The sequence below is a fragment of the Pieris napi genome, chromosome 24 (assembly GCF_905475465.1).
Source record: "Pieris napi chromosome 24, ilPieNapi1.2, whole genome shotgun sequence".
NCBI classification, from domain to species: Eukaryota; Metazoa; Arthropoda; class Insecta; order Lepidoptera; family Pieridae; genus Pieris; species Pieris napi.
This window is the reverse complement of record NC_062257.1, coordinates 5,439,456-5,454,293: the sequence shown is the minus strand read 5'-3', so window position 1 is coordinate 5,454,293 and position 14,838 is coordinate 5,439,456. Positions and strand designations below refer to the sequence as shown.

Here is a 14,838-nt window from a genome sequence, read left to right as displayed (position 1 = left end):
GTCGTTTCTTTCGGCCAAATGGTGTTTAAGCTGTGAAGAAAAGAGACAGCCTTAGATAAAATAATATTCATTTTAGTGTTATTTCCAAATAAACGCAGTGCACGCTTTTTCTACTCATGTAGGTAGAAATACATAAAATACATATACCCTTATAATGCAATTGAATTTACTTAATACGTTAAGCTGTACTTCATCCCACATTTCGTAACACCAACTAGAGATATCAGTATTATTACAAGTTCTAACTAATCCTATACTAATGAACAATTTAGCTAAATTCCGATATTGTATTATAATTCGCACTATTATTTGAATTTAATCTTTGTATTTAATTAAATTTTAATCTCTAAATCTAAATCAGTGGCGCTACAATCTATTTAGGTCTTGCCCTCAGATTTCTGAATCTGTTTCATGATCATTTTTTAAATCTAATCGGCAAGTAGGTGATTCCTAACGATGTTTTCCTTCACCGTTCGAGCAAATGTTAAATGCGAACATAGAAATAAAGCGCATTTGTGCATAGCCGGGGATCGAACCTACGACCTCAGGTATGAGAGTCTCACGCTGAAGCCAACACTGCTCATCTAAATCTATGATCTAAATTTTTGATCTGAAGACAAAAATCCACCTTTTATCCAGGTGTTCACCGCAGCAACACTGACCCGGTTTCCACGGAAATAAGTAACGAGGGAAATCAAAAGGGCGCCGTTACCAGGGCGAAAGAACAATACAATAGGTGCGCCTACATTCTCGATGTGGAGCAGGTACTCATATGATTAAAGACTTGCAAAATAAGAATTGCGAAATCTTTATTAAAAACTAGCTGGCCTGGCGAACATCGTACCGCCTAACAGCCGATTCTTTATTATTTTTAAATACTTATTCTGCTATTCGGGACACCGGTCTAGCTAAGATAAAAAAAAGAAAGTTGATAATACAACAAATACAAATAAAAATGCAAAATCAAAAAATGCATTGCATCGCAATGCATTTTTACAAAAAGAACCCCTCCACTAACACTTGAACTTTATGATATGGTGTTAAAGTTCAAATTGCCTTTAAATATTATTACGAATATTTTGTATGGGAATATAGAAAAGTGTTGTTTTTAGACGTTTTCACTCAATTTTTTTTAATTTTTCTCTCCGTAAGAACCATCCTCGTACTTCAAGGAATATTATAAAAAAGAATCAGACAAACCGGTCAAGCCGTTTTCATGTTATGTCGTGACAACGGAAAACGGGTTTCATTTTTATATGTATAGATATATAAATCAAATATGGCAGCATTGTGCATACTTTGATCAAAATACTTTTCAAAGAAACATTGATTATCATACTAAAGTGTACAAAGCGGAGAATATCGTTGAAATCTCTCTACAAAGTATTTTTATTTAATACGAGAAAAATGACAGGTTTCCGATATAATTATAATGTTCCGGATCGCGGTGCAACGGATATAAGAGGGCACTTTTAAAATATGTCGCATTTGAAATAAAATATCTATTTTTCCCATAGTAATAAAATACAAAATTATAAGCGACTTGACGACTCATTGGTCTAGTGGTTAGTACCCCTGACTGCGAATCCATGGGTCCCGGGTTCGATCCCCGGCTGAGACGAACATCGATGTGATGAGCATTTGGTGTTGTGCTTAGGTCTTGGGTGTTTAAATATGTATTTATATGTCTATCTATAATATGTATGTATATCCGTTGCCTAGTACCCATAACACAAGCTTCACCAGCTTAGCATGGGACTAGGTCAATTGTATTTAAAAAAAAAAAACGCCGATTTCTTAAGTTCCCTTTTGTACGCACACATACTAAGAAACATATCCACTGGATTTCTCACGTCCTTAGGGTTGAAAATCACGTGTTTAATCACTAGGCTAACAGATAAATAAATGACAAGAAAAACTTCTATTCTTCAAATTTTTTATTTATATGACTTTTGTAGGCATAAGAAAAGCACTTTATTAGACTCAAACATACCGACCTTAGGGTTGAAAATCACGTGTAACCACTGAGCTGGCTGACAAAACCATCCAAGAAACAAAAAAAGGGAAAAAAAGGACGTCTTGAAGACAGAAAGGATTTCTTAATATTCCCAAGAGTACTAGGAATATATAACTACTTCGCAAGTCGAAACTTTATAAGAGGGTGCGTAAGAAAACAGGTATATTTCCAATGTAGAGGGTCGAAGGTACAGGCGTGGGTATTAATTACACAATCTGTACTAGGGCAGCATAGCTTACGTGAAGACCCTCGTCTGGACCAATTAAACAAATTCCATTCTGAAATAATTAACCATACCGGGTTCTTAGGGTGTAAGTGAACACTTTGTTTTAATTGCATATACCTGATTTCAAAGTCTTTTAAAATCAAACTTCCAAGAATATTTCTACGCAATTTGGAGTCAAAACTTTGGAAAATAAATGATGGACGGGAACACCCTTTTCATAGTTAATTAAATTTCACATTATTGATAATGTAATTGAAAGCGATGCGAACATTAATAAAACAGTTAACAAAATACTCTAGTATTTTTGGTTTATGCATAGAATATAAAAATCGTGTAAGAACGAGAAAAACAATATATGTATATATTTTTTTATTGTTTAATCTATAATCATTTGATCTATAATTGTTTAGTCAAGCCACATTTCATATACCTAATTGAAATATGGGGTACAGCATGCAAAAACAAAATTTCTACAATACAAACACTACAAAATAAATTAATAAAAGCACTATTCAGATACAATTTTTTAACACCTACTAATAAAATCTACCAAGAAACTAAAATTATGACGATTAAACAACTATATGTTTATAGCACCTGTATCCTTATTAAAAAAATTTAAATAACTCTCTACATAGTAACTTATCATTTAATAAAATCAAATACACCACTACACGCAATACTCGTCGAGCGAGTTTGCTTATCTTGCCAAAGCCGCGCACAAATTATTTAAAGAGATCTATTAGGTATGAGGGTGTGCAATTGTTTAATCGGTTGCCGTCTAAGGTTCGTAACATTAGCGTGTTTGATCAGTTCAAAAGGGCATTAAAGACACACATCAGAATGGGTCCATTAGAATAAAATTGGGTTAGCTGATGACGACGTGTATCTCGTTCGTATATACTTAATATTAAATTTCTCATGTAAATAAAAAATAATTTTTGTAATGAGAAATAAAGTTCTTTAAACATTATTTTTCGACTTTAGTTCTTAGTGCAGGCCAATAAGACACTTATTTAACTGTCCTGTTCTAGTTCTATTATTAATTAAAAACAGATCAACGTCATTTAGTTAATAATTTATTGGTATAGGTAAATTTCGTCAATACATAAATGACTCTAAATTTAATTCCAGTTCTTAAATCAAAAACGTTAAACAGACAAGAACTGGCACTTAACTTTCCGCCACTGTTTAATCGGCGAGTTTGTTTGTACTCACTAATGCTAAATAAGGCACATCTTATGGATGAATTAGTCAATGAAGTAAAATAATTAATTGGATAAATAAATATTAATATTATATTATCTAGTAATAACGAGAAGAGAACACTGGGCATGAACAATTTTACTAAACGTTGTTCAATATAATAATGAATTCCTTTAAAAAATAGAACTGACTTTAAATGAACTAGAATTAAATAACTACCTATTGATAATTTAATATGGGATATGGAGACCCTTACAGATAATTGAATCATCCAGATCGGTCTAGCGCAAAGGAGCTATAGCTGGTAGAATCGATAACATCTTACGGTTATTTTGAAGTCGGTTAAAATAATACATTTAATACACTTAATAAAAAACATCATTATAATTTTCTATGTATTTCATAAATGTGGGTACCTGCAACAACAGTCTCCGCACGGGGCAACCTCTGCAGAACGTGGTGAATGAGCCCGACATCGGTACAAGCTTGGAGATTTCGCACACTCTTGCGCAGGATCGCAATGAACACCGACCAGATTTCAGCCTGTGGAAATGTTTAATATTAGTTTATTTTTAGAGTAAATTAATAATTATTAAAAAGCAGTGTTGGCCTTGTGGCTTAAACGTAGGTCGTAGGTTCGATCCCCGGCTGTGTGGACTTTCTTTTTATGTGCGCATTTAACATTCAAACAGTGAAGGAAAACATCGTGAGGAAACCGACTTGCCTTAGACCAAAAAAGTCACGGCGTGTCAGACAAAGGAGGCTGATCTTACTTGCCTATTAGATTGACAAATGATCAAGACCTAAAAAAGGTGAAGGCGTAATCTTATGCATTAGTTAAATCAGTGGATTTGGGCGTAATCTTAATACATTAGTTAAATTAGTGGGTTAAATCAGTTTAACTAATGTATTAAGATGTTTAGTTTATTGTGTTAATGTATTGTAAAATGTGTTTATAATAAATGTATCAGCACTTAATAATAAACAAATATTCTCTTTGCGTCTTTATACACAAAGCCTCCAGGTTTCACTAAACCGTTCGGTTTTCAAACTGATTTAGAGTTAATCGACTGTGCTAATTTATAAATAAACTTAATACAATACAAGGCAAACCCAACTATTTCAAATTCCTCGGTCTAATACAAACTATTTACGTAACTCAGTCATGTATACCCTCAGATTATAACACAAATTACCAGCAAATATATATATTTAATGTAACTTAAAAATACTTAAAAAATAATATTAAAAAACTTTGGTATATTTTATTAATGATGCCTTTGTTATTGTTCCTTTTTATTAAATATATATAAAGTGCTTTGTGTATGTTTAAATGTGTATTCCATTTTTGGCTCTTGTGTATAGTGTAATTTTTTGAGTATTGTATAGTACTTGTAAGTAGCTGTAGGAATACAATTAAGCAAATAAATAAATAAAATAAATAATAATGATCAATGCATCTTGGAATGTATTAACTAGCGGACCCATATTTCAAGCGATTAGGATATTAAACGATGTACTAACTGCAGCGCCATCTGCTGCGCTGATTTGTGAATCTAAACCATCCAGTCACCCAAACACATACAAATCGATCATTCATTAAAATCGATCCAGCCGTTTAAGAGAAATTCAGTACACACGTAGAGTAGAATTATATACATATATAACTTATATAATGAAACCGTGGGGCGTATCTAGTGTTTAAATACTAATTACATTACGTAAGTGTAATTTCATTAGACGGAAGACATTCTCTGACAATCTCGACGAGATTACGATCTCAGCGAGATTACGTTCTCAGTCTGTGGCTTTTGTGTTTAAACAGATTTTTCTACCAGGGTCGCATAATTCAAGAACGAGTCAAAATTTTAAAGCCAAAAACAATGGCGCGTTTCGTTTATTTGTGATTGGTCCACAGTCTTTTCTACACGCATTTAAATTTAATAGCACTTTAAATGACATAACACCACTCATACTAACGTTTAGCACCTCCTGCACAGGACTACAACGTTACAAATTATCTCGTCAACGCTTCTTCTAGCACACGATGTTGTTCGAGGAAACAGAATATTTTTTGTAACAGTACATAAACTTATTAATTTTTTGTAGGAATTCTCGAAAATGCATTTCGTTTTCAAGCATAGACAATGTGTGGGTAATATGAGTAAAAAAGTAAATATTACCGTTGACGTAATCACCAAATAAGAAAATCAAAGACCCCCCTCCCCCCTGTGGTGCTTACGTAATACTTAAACGACCCCCGAGCACAATTGGGTAGACAATTTAAAAAACAATGCAATCCCTATTGGCCTGAAGGGCCTTTACAGCTCAGCTCGGTCTGTTTCACCGAGCGTAGCTCGGCCGGTATGGCCTTTTCCCGTGTCTAGCGCAAGGGCGTCTCCTGCGAGACTCTGACCTCGGCTTGGGTCGCCGCCGGGTGGTGTGCAAATTCCCCCGCCTCCACCGGTGATGGCGGTTTTTTATTATTGGTATTTTTTTTATTGTAGCGGGCAAACGGGCAGGCTTACCTGATGTAAGTGATGCCACCGCCCATAGACACGTACAATGTACATTGCCATTCGATTTTTTATGAATTGGTACGCTTCTTATAGTACCCTAAGTCGAATTGGTTCATAAATACTTTGGGCTCCTACACATAGTGATGGTGCGATTACTACAACTTTTTGAAAGCAACTTATCACAGGCGCCAGTTCTTGTGAACTCCCGAAAACGTCAAAGTCAAAACTCAAAATAACTTTTTTTAATTCATATAGGTAAACAAGTACACTTATGAACGTCAGAAAAGAAGTTAATTTACATTTACTACCAGTTTGCAAATCAAGGGCGTAGAGCGGGTAAGAAGAACTGGCTAGAAACTTTCCGCCACTCTTTTTAATCACCAAGTTTCGATGCCTACAAACTGTTTTAACTGGAGCAAATCAATCCCAAGGATTAGGATCATTTAAATATTCGTCAAATTTATGGAAAGCTTTATTGATTAATTTACTTTTAACGAGAGCTTTGTCTCAAGAAGTAACCAAGTATATTATTTGCGACAGTGCATTGTAGAATTCCCTCACACTATTTAAGGGACAAAGTTTTCTCATTAGCCGAGAGCGACCGACAATAAAGGCGATCCTTGATTGCTTTGACCGCTGCACTCTCAAACAATTAGAGTTTAATTACTTTTTTTACTGATGTGGTTGCGTCTTTAAATGTATCTAATATTGCTTTTATACAACGGAATTTTCTAATTGCAATAGATTCTTAAGTCATAACGTATTTGCAACCGGAAATACTTGAATAACATTTATTTATTTTTATTTATTTATTTACACTTCGTTGCAAATAGAAGAAACACAATACATAAAAATTATAAGGGATGCAACGGGCGGCCTTATCGCTAATAAGCGATATCTTCCAGGCAACCCTAGTTAAGAGAAAAACTAAAAAAAAAAAGAAACATGATGCGTGCGAGAAGTGCAGAATCCTTAATCTAAAGTAATACAAAAAAAAAATTAATAACAAACTAAAAACTTAAAAGCTTAATTAAAAACTAATATTTATAGTCATGAATAGGCTATATTAGACGTCCGAAACGCAAATGGACTCTTCACAAATAGGAATATTATAAATACGAAAATAGAAGAATGTATTGTGTTGAATAGGGTCCTTCAAGAAAAGAGCGTACCAATTCTTAAAAGGCCAGCAACGCACTTGCGAGCCTAACATCTTAGGGAGCGTTCAAGTATTACGTCACGCAATTTTTGGACATTGACACCCCCCCCCCCCTATGTAACGCGCCGTAACGTTTTTCTGTAATAGTAAACTATTGGATACAACATTTTTACGTTTCGTGACCACCCAGTGACTCTTTATACCTAGAAGTTACCATTATGTGGTGCAAAGTACTGGAAAGTCGAAAATAATGTTAGTAACGCGTAATTCAATCCCCGTCCCGCATCGTAACGTTTTATAAATAGAAAAAAAAATCGTTACATCAGATGAGCCTCCTGCCTCTTTGCGATTTACATAAAAAATAATAGTTAAAAAAAAACTAAAAAACACGCTTTTAAATCACATCAAAGGGTTGCTCGATAGACGAAAAATATGGCACAGAGCGCCCCACGCTTTTTCACAATAATACCAGTATTTTTGTTCATTACCATTTTCAGCCTAAATTAGGAATTATTTTTCACTTTTTAGTGTGATGTGCTTTAAAAGCGTGTTTTTTAGTTTTTTTTAACTATTATTTATTTTTTATTTTTTAATTAATTTTTTTTTATTATTTTTCGGATTATTGCATTGTCATCGATCTTTGACAGGTGCGCAAAATTTGAATAAAATCTGTCCGTTTAAAGTGGGTCAAAATCTAGTCCGAAGGAGTCGGTTACATACATACATACAGGTGAAGCTAATATAAAGCGTGTAAAAAAGGATAAATAATTTAAGCTTAATAGAATTGTCTACTAAATATTGCATACCAAAAGATTCGTGTCAGCTATAAAAAGACTTGCATGCGTCAGCGTATTCCCTAAAGGGCAGCCATCAATCTTTCCACCAAGATTACCCGAAAAATATTGGTTATCTCAATGAGCTGTACGTAACTTTGTTGGGCGTATGATGCGATGTAATTAATGACATGTACGAGGGTAGTTCGATAAGTACTTAAGCTGCAAAAACGTTTTTGAAGTGAAACTTCTTAGCAAATTAGCGTCACGAAGATGTGCAACGTTTTTGTCGAAGAAAAGGGAGAGAGCGATTGAGAGAGTGAGAACGGCGAATTACTTTATAGAAATTCTATTTTTAAAATTAAAAGTTATACGATAAAGATACTTTTACTTTAGATTGTAATCCTACCAAATAATCATAAAAGTTAATGCGACAGTTTAAAAACAAATAAAGAGTGGTAATAATATACATATCTCCGTTTAACCAAGGTCATAATTTTCACCGCGAAAAGAGTGGAAATAAATTATTACAATCGAGACATTCGTTTAAAATGTGCCGTCGTAATGTGCGGTTACTGTGTCGTCCGTAATTTTAAACAGTGAAACATTCGTAACACGCTTTTACTCCTCAGTCTAATAAATTACCGTAATGTACATTAAGTAATTTTTTAACTATTTACACTAAATACATAACAACAATGTTTAAATCGTCGAATTCTAAGAATAAAATAAATGAATAATAGCTTTCATTTGATATACATATATTATTTTTCCTGCAAAACTAGATTTTGCTTTAATATTATATAAATTTTGAATTTATATATTGTATTGTTTACAATTAAAATAATAATAAAATAAAACTACATTTTTTTAAATCTATTTTTAACTTTATGCTAGTCAAATAACGGTACAGTAAAATTAAAATTTATAGTATCTAAAGTGCTTGCCACATAAAAAATTGTACAGTGTGGTTTTTTTACCAATGTATCAGTGATGCAAGCTTTTATCAATAAAAAATAATTAAAAAAAGTGCGTGCGTACAAAGTACACATATCAGAAGTGAAATTTCTTTGGCAAGGAAGATATGTTAGGAATTTAATGAATTTAATTGTCATTAAAATATTAAAAGTGTCGCAATTAATACGAATTGTAAATTTAATTTTTAAATTATTTTGCATAAAGTCCGCCCTTCTCATTCTCTCTCAATCGCTATCTCTCTTTTCTTCGACAAAAACGCTGCACATCTTCGTGACGCTAATATTATTATTATTGCGTTTCATCTGTAAATAATATAAAATAGTATGTATATTTCTGTCTCATTCTTTCCTGGCTTCATCCTACACATTTTTGTATTTGTGTCTCTTACCTGTCGCTTTCTCACTCTCTCCCACGCCAAATCTTATTAATTTATGTGTCTGTCTTTTTTTACTGTCGCTTTTTCCGTTGCATCCGGTTTGAAATCACAACGATTTTAAAGAAGTTTCACTTCAGAAATCAGTGAAAGGATTTAACGGTCTTACAACAAAACAACAATTAATTAACTAGTTTTGAAAAATAAGTTAAATTTTAACCAAACCATAAACTAAAAAGGGTTATAAAGGGTTAGTTCGCTCCACATTAGTACTAGAGCAACAGAAATGCGGAGAAGGTCAATTCGTTTGAGCACCCATAAAAGTTACAAAGCGAAAGTAAAAAGAAATAATCCTGAACGGTTGCTTACCCCGCCCCTTTATAAGTTACATGGCTTACACAGGAGCAAAAAATAAATTGTGGGCGTTTACGTTCATGCCTTTTATTTTTGATGTTTTAACTGTTTTGGTCTATTTTTCGTACTTAAGAAACATGACTTTTGTTATGTACAGTCGATATTTATAAGTTCGATGTGGTAAGAAATATCGTTTTTAGACCAAAATTATTTTGGAGGAAATGTCTCTAACCCATGGATTATTTATCCATGGTTTAAGATTACTTAATGGTACTGGAAAAAATGATTATTTATGATTTAATATTATCTATAGTATCTATTATTGGACTTTATTTACTTAAGAAGTTGTTATATATGAAATTTCAGAGATGATCCACACACATGTCACAATTCTATTAGAAAAATCGAATAAAGGATGTTAATATTATTATTATCTATGGTATTTATAATAGACTTATATATTGCCTTTATTTACTTGTTTTTAAGTATAAATTACATAAAAATAAAAGGAAAATGAGGATAGAAAACAATAGAAAATCAACCCCTATGGTGTCGACATACTAGGCGAGCATAAAAATTGAAGCGTCATTCGGTAAACTGAATGGGGTTGATGGTAAAAGGCAACTGTCACATTGACGCGACCGACGCCAGCTTTTGTTTACGCCGGGAAGTATTGACAGGAGCTTATTGACGCAAAAAGGGCTATTCAGAAACTTGAGAGCTTCGTACAGTGTTCCAACGACAACATAAATATATATATATATTTATATAATATATGTACAATGTACATATAACATAATTTCTGTGTTAATGAGTGACAAAGTTTATACAATTTTTAATTAGAAAGTTGTAGAATTAGAAATTATTCAACTGTTTTAATAAGATGTTAAAGGGCCGGCAACGCACTCGCGAGCCATCTGGCCTCCTGTACTTAAAAACCGGATAGAACTTAGCTTGTTTTGCGGTCTGTTAGATTTATTTGTTGCGGGTTTTTTAATTAATTGTAACAAAAATATGAAATAGAATTGAAAAAAATTATAACAAATTGTTCTTTCAACACCTCTTTACAGTTTCTGCCATCCTCGTACTATAAAACACAGCAGTTTTCTATTTCTAGAACCAAAGATTAGTTAACTTACATACATACATACATATATATGTTTAGTTAATAATTAGAAGCCGTAAACCAAATGCTAGCAATCATAGCACACTTGAAGCCAAAACCTTTGTTTTTGCCACACTCATAATATAAATAATTCTTGTTACCGATAATGTCTGTAGGTAGACTACACTTATATTCTTTATAGAACTTAAGTGTAACTTAGATTTAAGAACCCTGAAAGTCAAGTTAGTTTTTTTGTTAATCCAGCGTCGCAAACCCACCCCTAATTTTATGTTAGTTATAAGTTCATGTTTGAACCCAGCTTCTAGCAAAGTGTTATTTGAACATCCCACCAACAACCGCGAACTCAACTATTTGACGTGACAACATCTTATAATTCGATGGAGCCGGCTGCACGCACGCAAAAACATGACTCATGCGGCGTTACCTCGCTATGAGGCGTTCCATTTAAGGCTTGAAGTGCAAGCGAGAGCGCGGAACGAGCGACAAAGAGGCACAATCGGCCTCCGCGTTTGGCAGCGTTCGTTCGTTAAAAAATTGACATAATTGTATTTATGCGTACAAACAAATTTAACTTGATCAATTCAATTGTGATTTCCATTTACCTCCTTCTCTATATCCATACAAAATATTTATCATACAAACAAAATTACAATTTTCTTTTGAAAAATGCAACCATTCCATCAGTATTTTCTTATGACGTTGTCACGTTCAACTATGGTCAGTTAACCGACTTTACAGACAACCGATTTTTTTGTTTGTTTATCTGTCCACTAATACTATACACGAAAGTAACAAACCTGTAAGCTCGGTGGACAGTGATCCAATAGTTCCAGCATGTGCTGAATGTTCTGAGCATCTTGAATCACGAAGTTCAACTCCATATCAAACTCTCCTCCGACCAGCTGAAACAAAATTAAATAATTTTATTTGTAAGCAAAAATGTTTTTTTTTTAAAAAGACAATTCACACCAATTGACCTAGTCCCATGCTAAGCTGGTGAAGCTTGTGTTATGGGTACTAGGCAACGGATATACATACATATTAAAGACATATAAATACATATTTAAACACCCAAGACCTAAGCACAACACCAAATGCTCATCACATCGATGTTCGTCTCAGCCGGGGATCGAACCCGGGACCCATGGATTCGCAGTCAGGGGTACTAACCACTAGACCAATGAGTCGTCTAACAAACATGAAATACAATTACGTTCCTCCATTCAATTGTATGGAACACTTGACCAGCTGAAATATTGGCTGTATCTTGAAAAGCCGTCGGACAAAGGAACTTGTTCGCGTACTCGGACATTCAATTTACGCGATCGGTCAGTCTCTATATAGATTCTAGGCGCCTGGTGCTTGAGGATCCATTGTGTGTCTTAACAATAGATACAAAAAAATTACTTAACCAGGATCCGTTTAATATACAGCTTTAGTATGTTAGTTTATTAGAACATATAATATATTTGATTACTAAATGAACTAAACTTGGTATCACACAATGTCTTTACATATATTATATGTTATTACATAAGTATTATATGTTAGTATTAGGTATGTTTCACAGAACCTCCGCGATAATAATCCAAATCCTTCCAGCCATTCTTGTGTTTTAGTGAGACAAACGAACAACAGCAATTCAAGTTGCAAGTTGTTATATATAGATCGAGGAAAATATATATAAGATATATTATTGACAATTTTAACACTGTTTCGCTGTATACAATGAAACGACATTTAAAGTACGCTACTATCGTCTCCTCAATTATCTCCTTTTATCTCTCTCCAAGTTTTTTATTACCATCAAAATCTCACATCAGCTACACGTCATTCGCCATTCCATCGCGCGTCACTCCGATGCGTCGCCTGACAACCTCTACAGACAAATTATAAAAGCGCGAAGCGTTTCGATATATATATATATATACATTATATTATATAGCTGACCCGGCAAACGTTGTCTTGCCATGTATATTATTTCTAGGATTTTTTTTTATTGCAATAAAAATAGCTATAATAATATAAAATAGGAGTTGATCGTAGAGGGCTGAAAATTAGGGGTCAAATGTATTTTGTATGCTGTATCATAAAAAAATAAAAATAAAAAAAAATTGTAAAGAATATAATTTTTTTTTTTTGGAGTGGACACCCATTAAAAAGAATTATTATCATTATCATTATTAGGGGGTTAAAAGATAGATAGAAGCCGATTCTCAGACCTACTGAATATGCATATAAAGTTTGATAAAATCGGTCAAGCCGTTTCGGAGGAGTATGGTAACTAACATTGTGACACGAGAATTTTATATATAAGATTTATCAATCATCCATCCCAGTACCATAATTACATTTTGATTATTGTTTAAAATTAGCATTAAACTGTCCCAACTACCGGGACCACATAAGCTCAAAGCTCTGGCAAGTCCATAAACATTACGACCCTCACGTCATTATAGGGGCGTGGCTTGGCGGCATTATAAAAAGCTCATTGAATGACAATGGTGGCAAACAATATATTTCTACCCTTACACCATAAAATTACCAGGATCGTATAAAATATTAGTAGTATTTTATTAGGGGTAGAAATAAAATAATTTATTCTTTATTGCTTATTTCCATATAACCGATAACCGTTAAATAGATATCCCTGGTCATACACGAATGATATTGCTTACGATACGCCGTATACATATATTTCTTAAACCTTCATCTATCTATCTATAAAGCTGATCTGAAAAAATCCAGTCAGGATATATATACTGGGTGGCGCAAAAGTAAAGACCCTATTTGGTTCAGCTACAACATTTTTTCTAAATTAGAAAACTAGATTTAGGTTTTTTTAAATGTATATTTGTGCCATTAAATTTCGTATCATTAGGATTTAAAGATGATGTCTTTTAAATGGTGACCTCCAGAGTTGATGCACATTTGAGCCCTATTTATGACATTTTGCATAACTTTCCGTAATACTTCCTGCGATATATTCCTTATTTCTTGATGAATGTTTTCTTTTAGAGCTGCGAGAGTATGTGGCTTGTTCACATACACCCGAGATTTCAAAAAACCCCAAAGTAAGAAATCTGGACTCGTCAGATCGGGTGATCTTGCAGGAAATCGTCGACGAAATTCACGTTGTGTTTTTATCACTGATGAAACATTGACACGATTATTCCACGTTCTTGGGGAGTAAAACGCTCCATGTTTATTTTCAGTGTATTTTACATTTGTTTACTACACAATTTTCAACAACAGAATGAAAACTATCGTCATATAAAAATAAATAAACAAATTTTCTTTAGTGCAATTTCTTTTGCGCTTCCTTTATAATCTATCCCACTATAAACTTATTTAATGTTAAATTTGTTTATACACAAAGTTTTTACGAGCAAACCTATTTAATTTTAAATAAAAGACTTTTTACTGTCTTTTATTATCTCTCTCTTCAGTTGGTAGCTCATGTCTGAGCTTCATCAGTAAGGAAACTGGCACGAACAAACTGCTTTCACCGGTTTCTGTCCAGCAATCTTCTATGACAATGAGACGTTCACATTATCGGTCCATCTGGTTGGTGGTCACGTAAACTTTTTCTATGTATGTGTATCTATCAAAAACCACGATCACGGATATGCCATTTAATTGTAGCTTATGGGAAACGTTGGTACTTTCAACACAGCGCCATCTGTTAGAATTGTGTCTATCAAATAATAAACAAATAATTTGCAATAAAATAATATTGCGGGTACAAATTAAGATGTAAGCTATCCTATCTTTTAAGTTAGTTCAAACTGCACACGGTATGCAAATTTGATTGATATCGGTTAAGTAGTTTAGGAGTCCATAGCGAACAAACCCGTGACGCGTAATTTATATATATATTAAGATAATAATTCTAGGTATATCGGTTAGCCATAAACAATGTAACATTTCCTAGAATGTAACGCAGTCACTTACATGATAACCGGACAGAGACAATCCAATTGGTGGTCAACCGGACAGTTCCACTTACGTTATTTGATAATAACAGTGGAGAAAAGGCTCCATTTGAGATATTAAACTGATAGATTCAGGCTCTGCTGCAGTGGGCTTAGTAAAGATGGCTTAATG

The 14,838-nt window shown here is 33.5% G+C and overlaps 1 protein-coding gene across 5 annotated transcripts in view; it reads right to left on the bottom strand.

Moving 5' to 3' along the window:
* Positions 1-14,838, bottom strand: part of LOC125061672 (neurobeachin) — a 538,892-nt gene that overhangs the window by 298,006 nt on the left and 226,048 nt on the right. For all 5 annotated transcript variants that reach the window (XM_047667198.1, XM_047667201.1, XM_047667202.1 and 2 more), the window contains exons 2-3: positions 11,529-11,633; positions 3,866-3,992 (exon numbers count right to left, since the gene is read on the bottom strand). In XM_047667198.1, the coding sequence (XP_047523154.1) occupies positions 3,866-3,992; positions 11,529-11,633 (232 nt within the window). The remainder of the gene's footprint in view (positions 1-3,865; positions 3,993-11,528; positions 11,634-14,838) is intronic.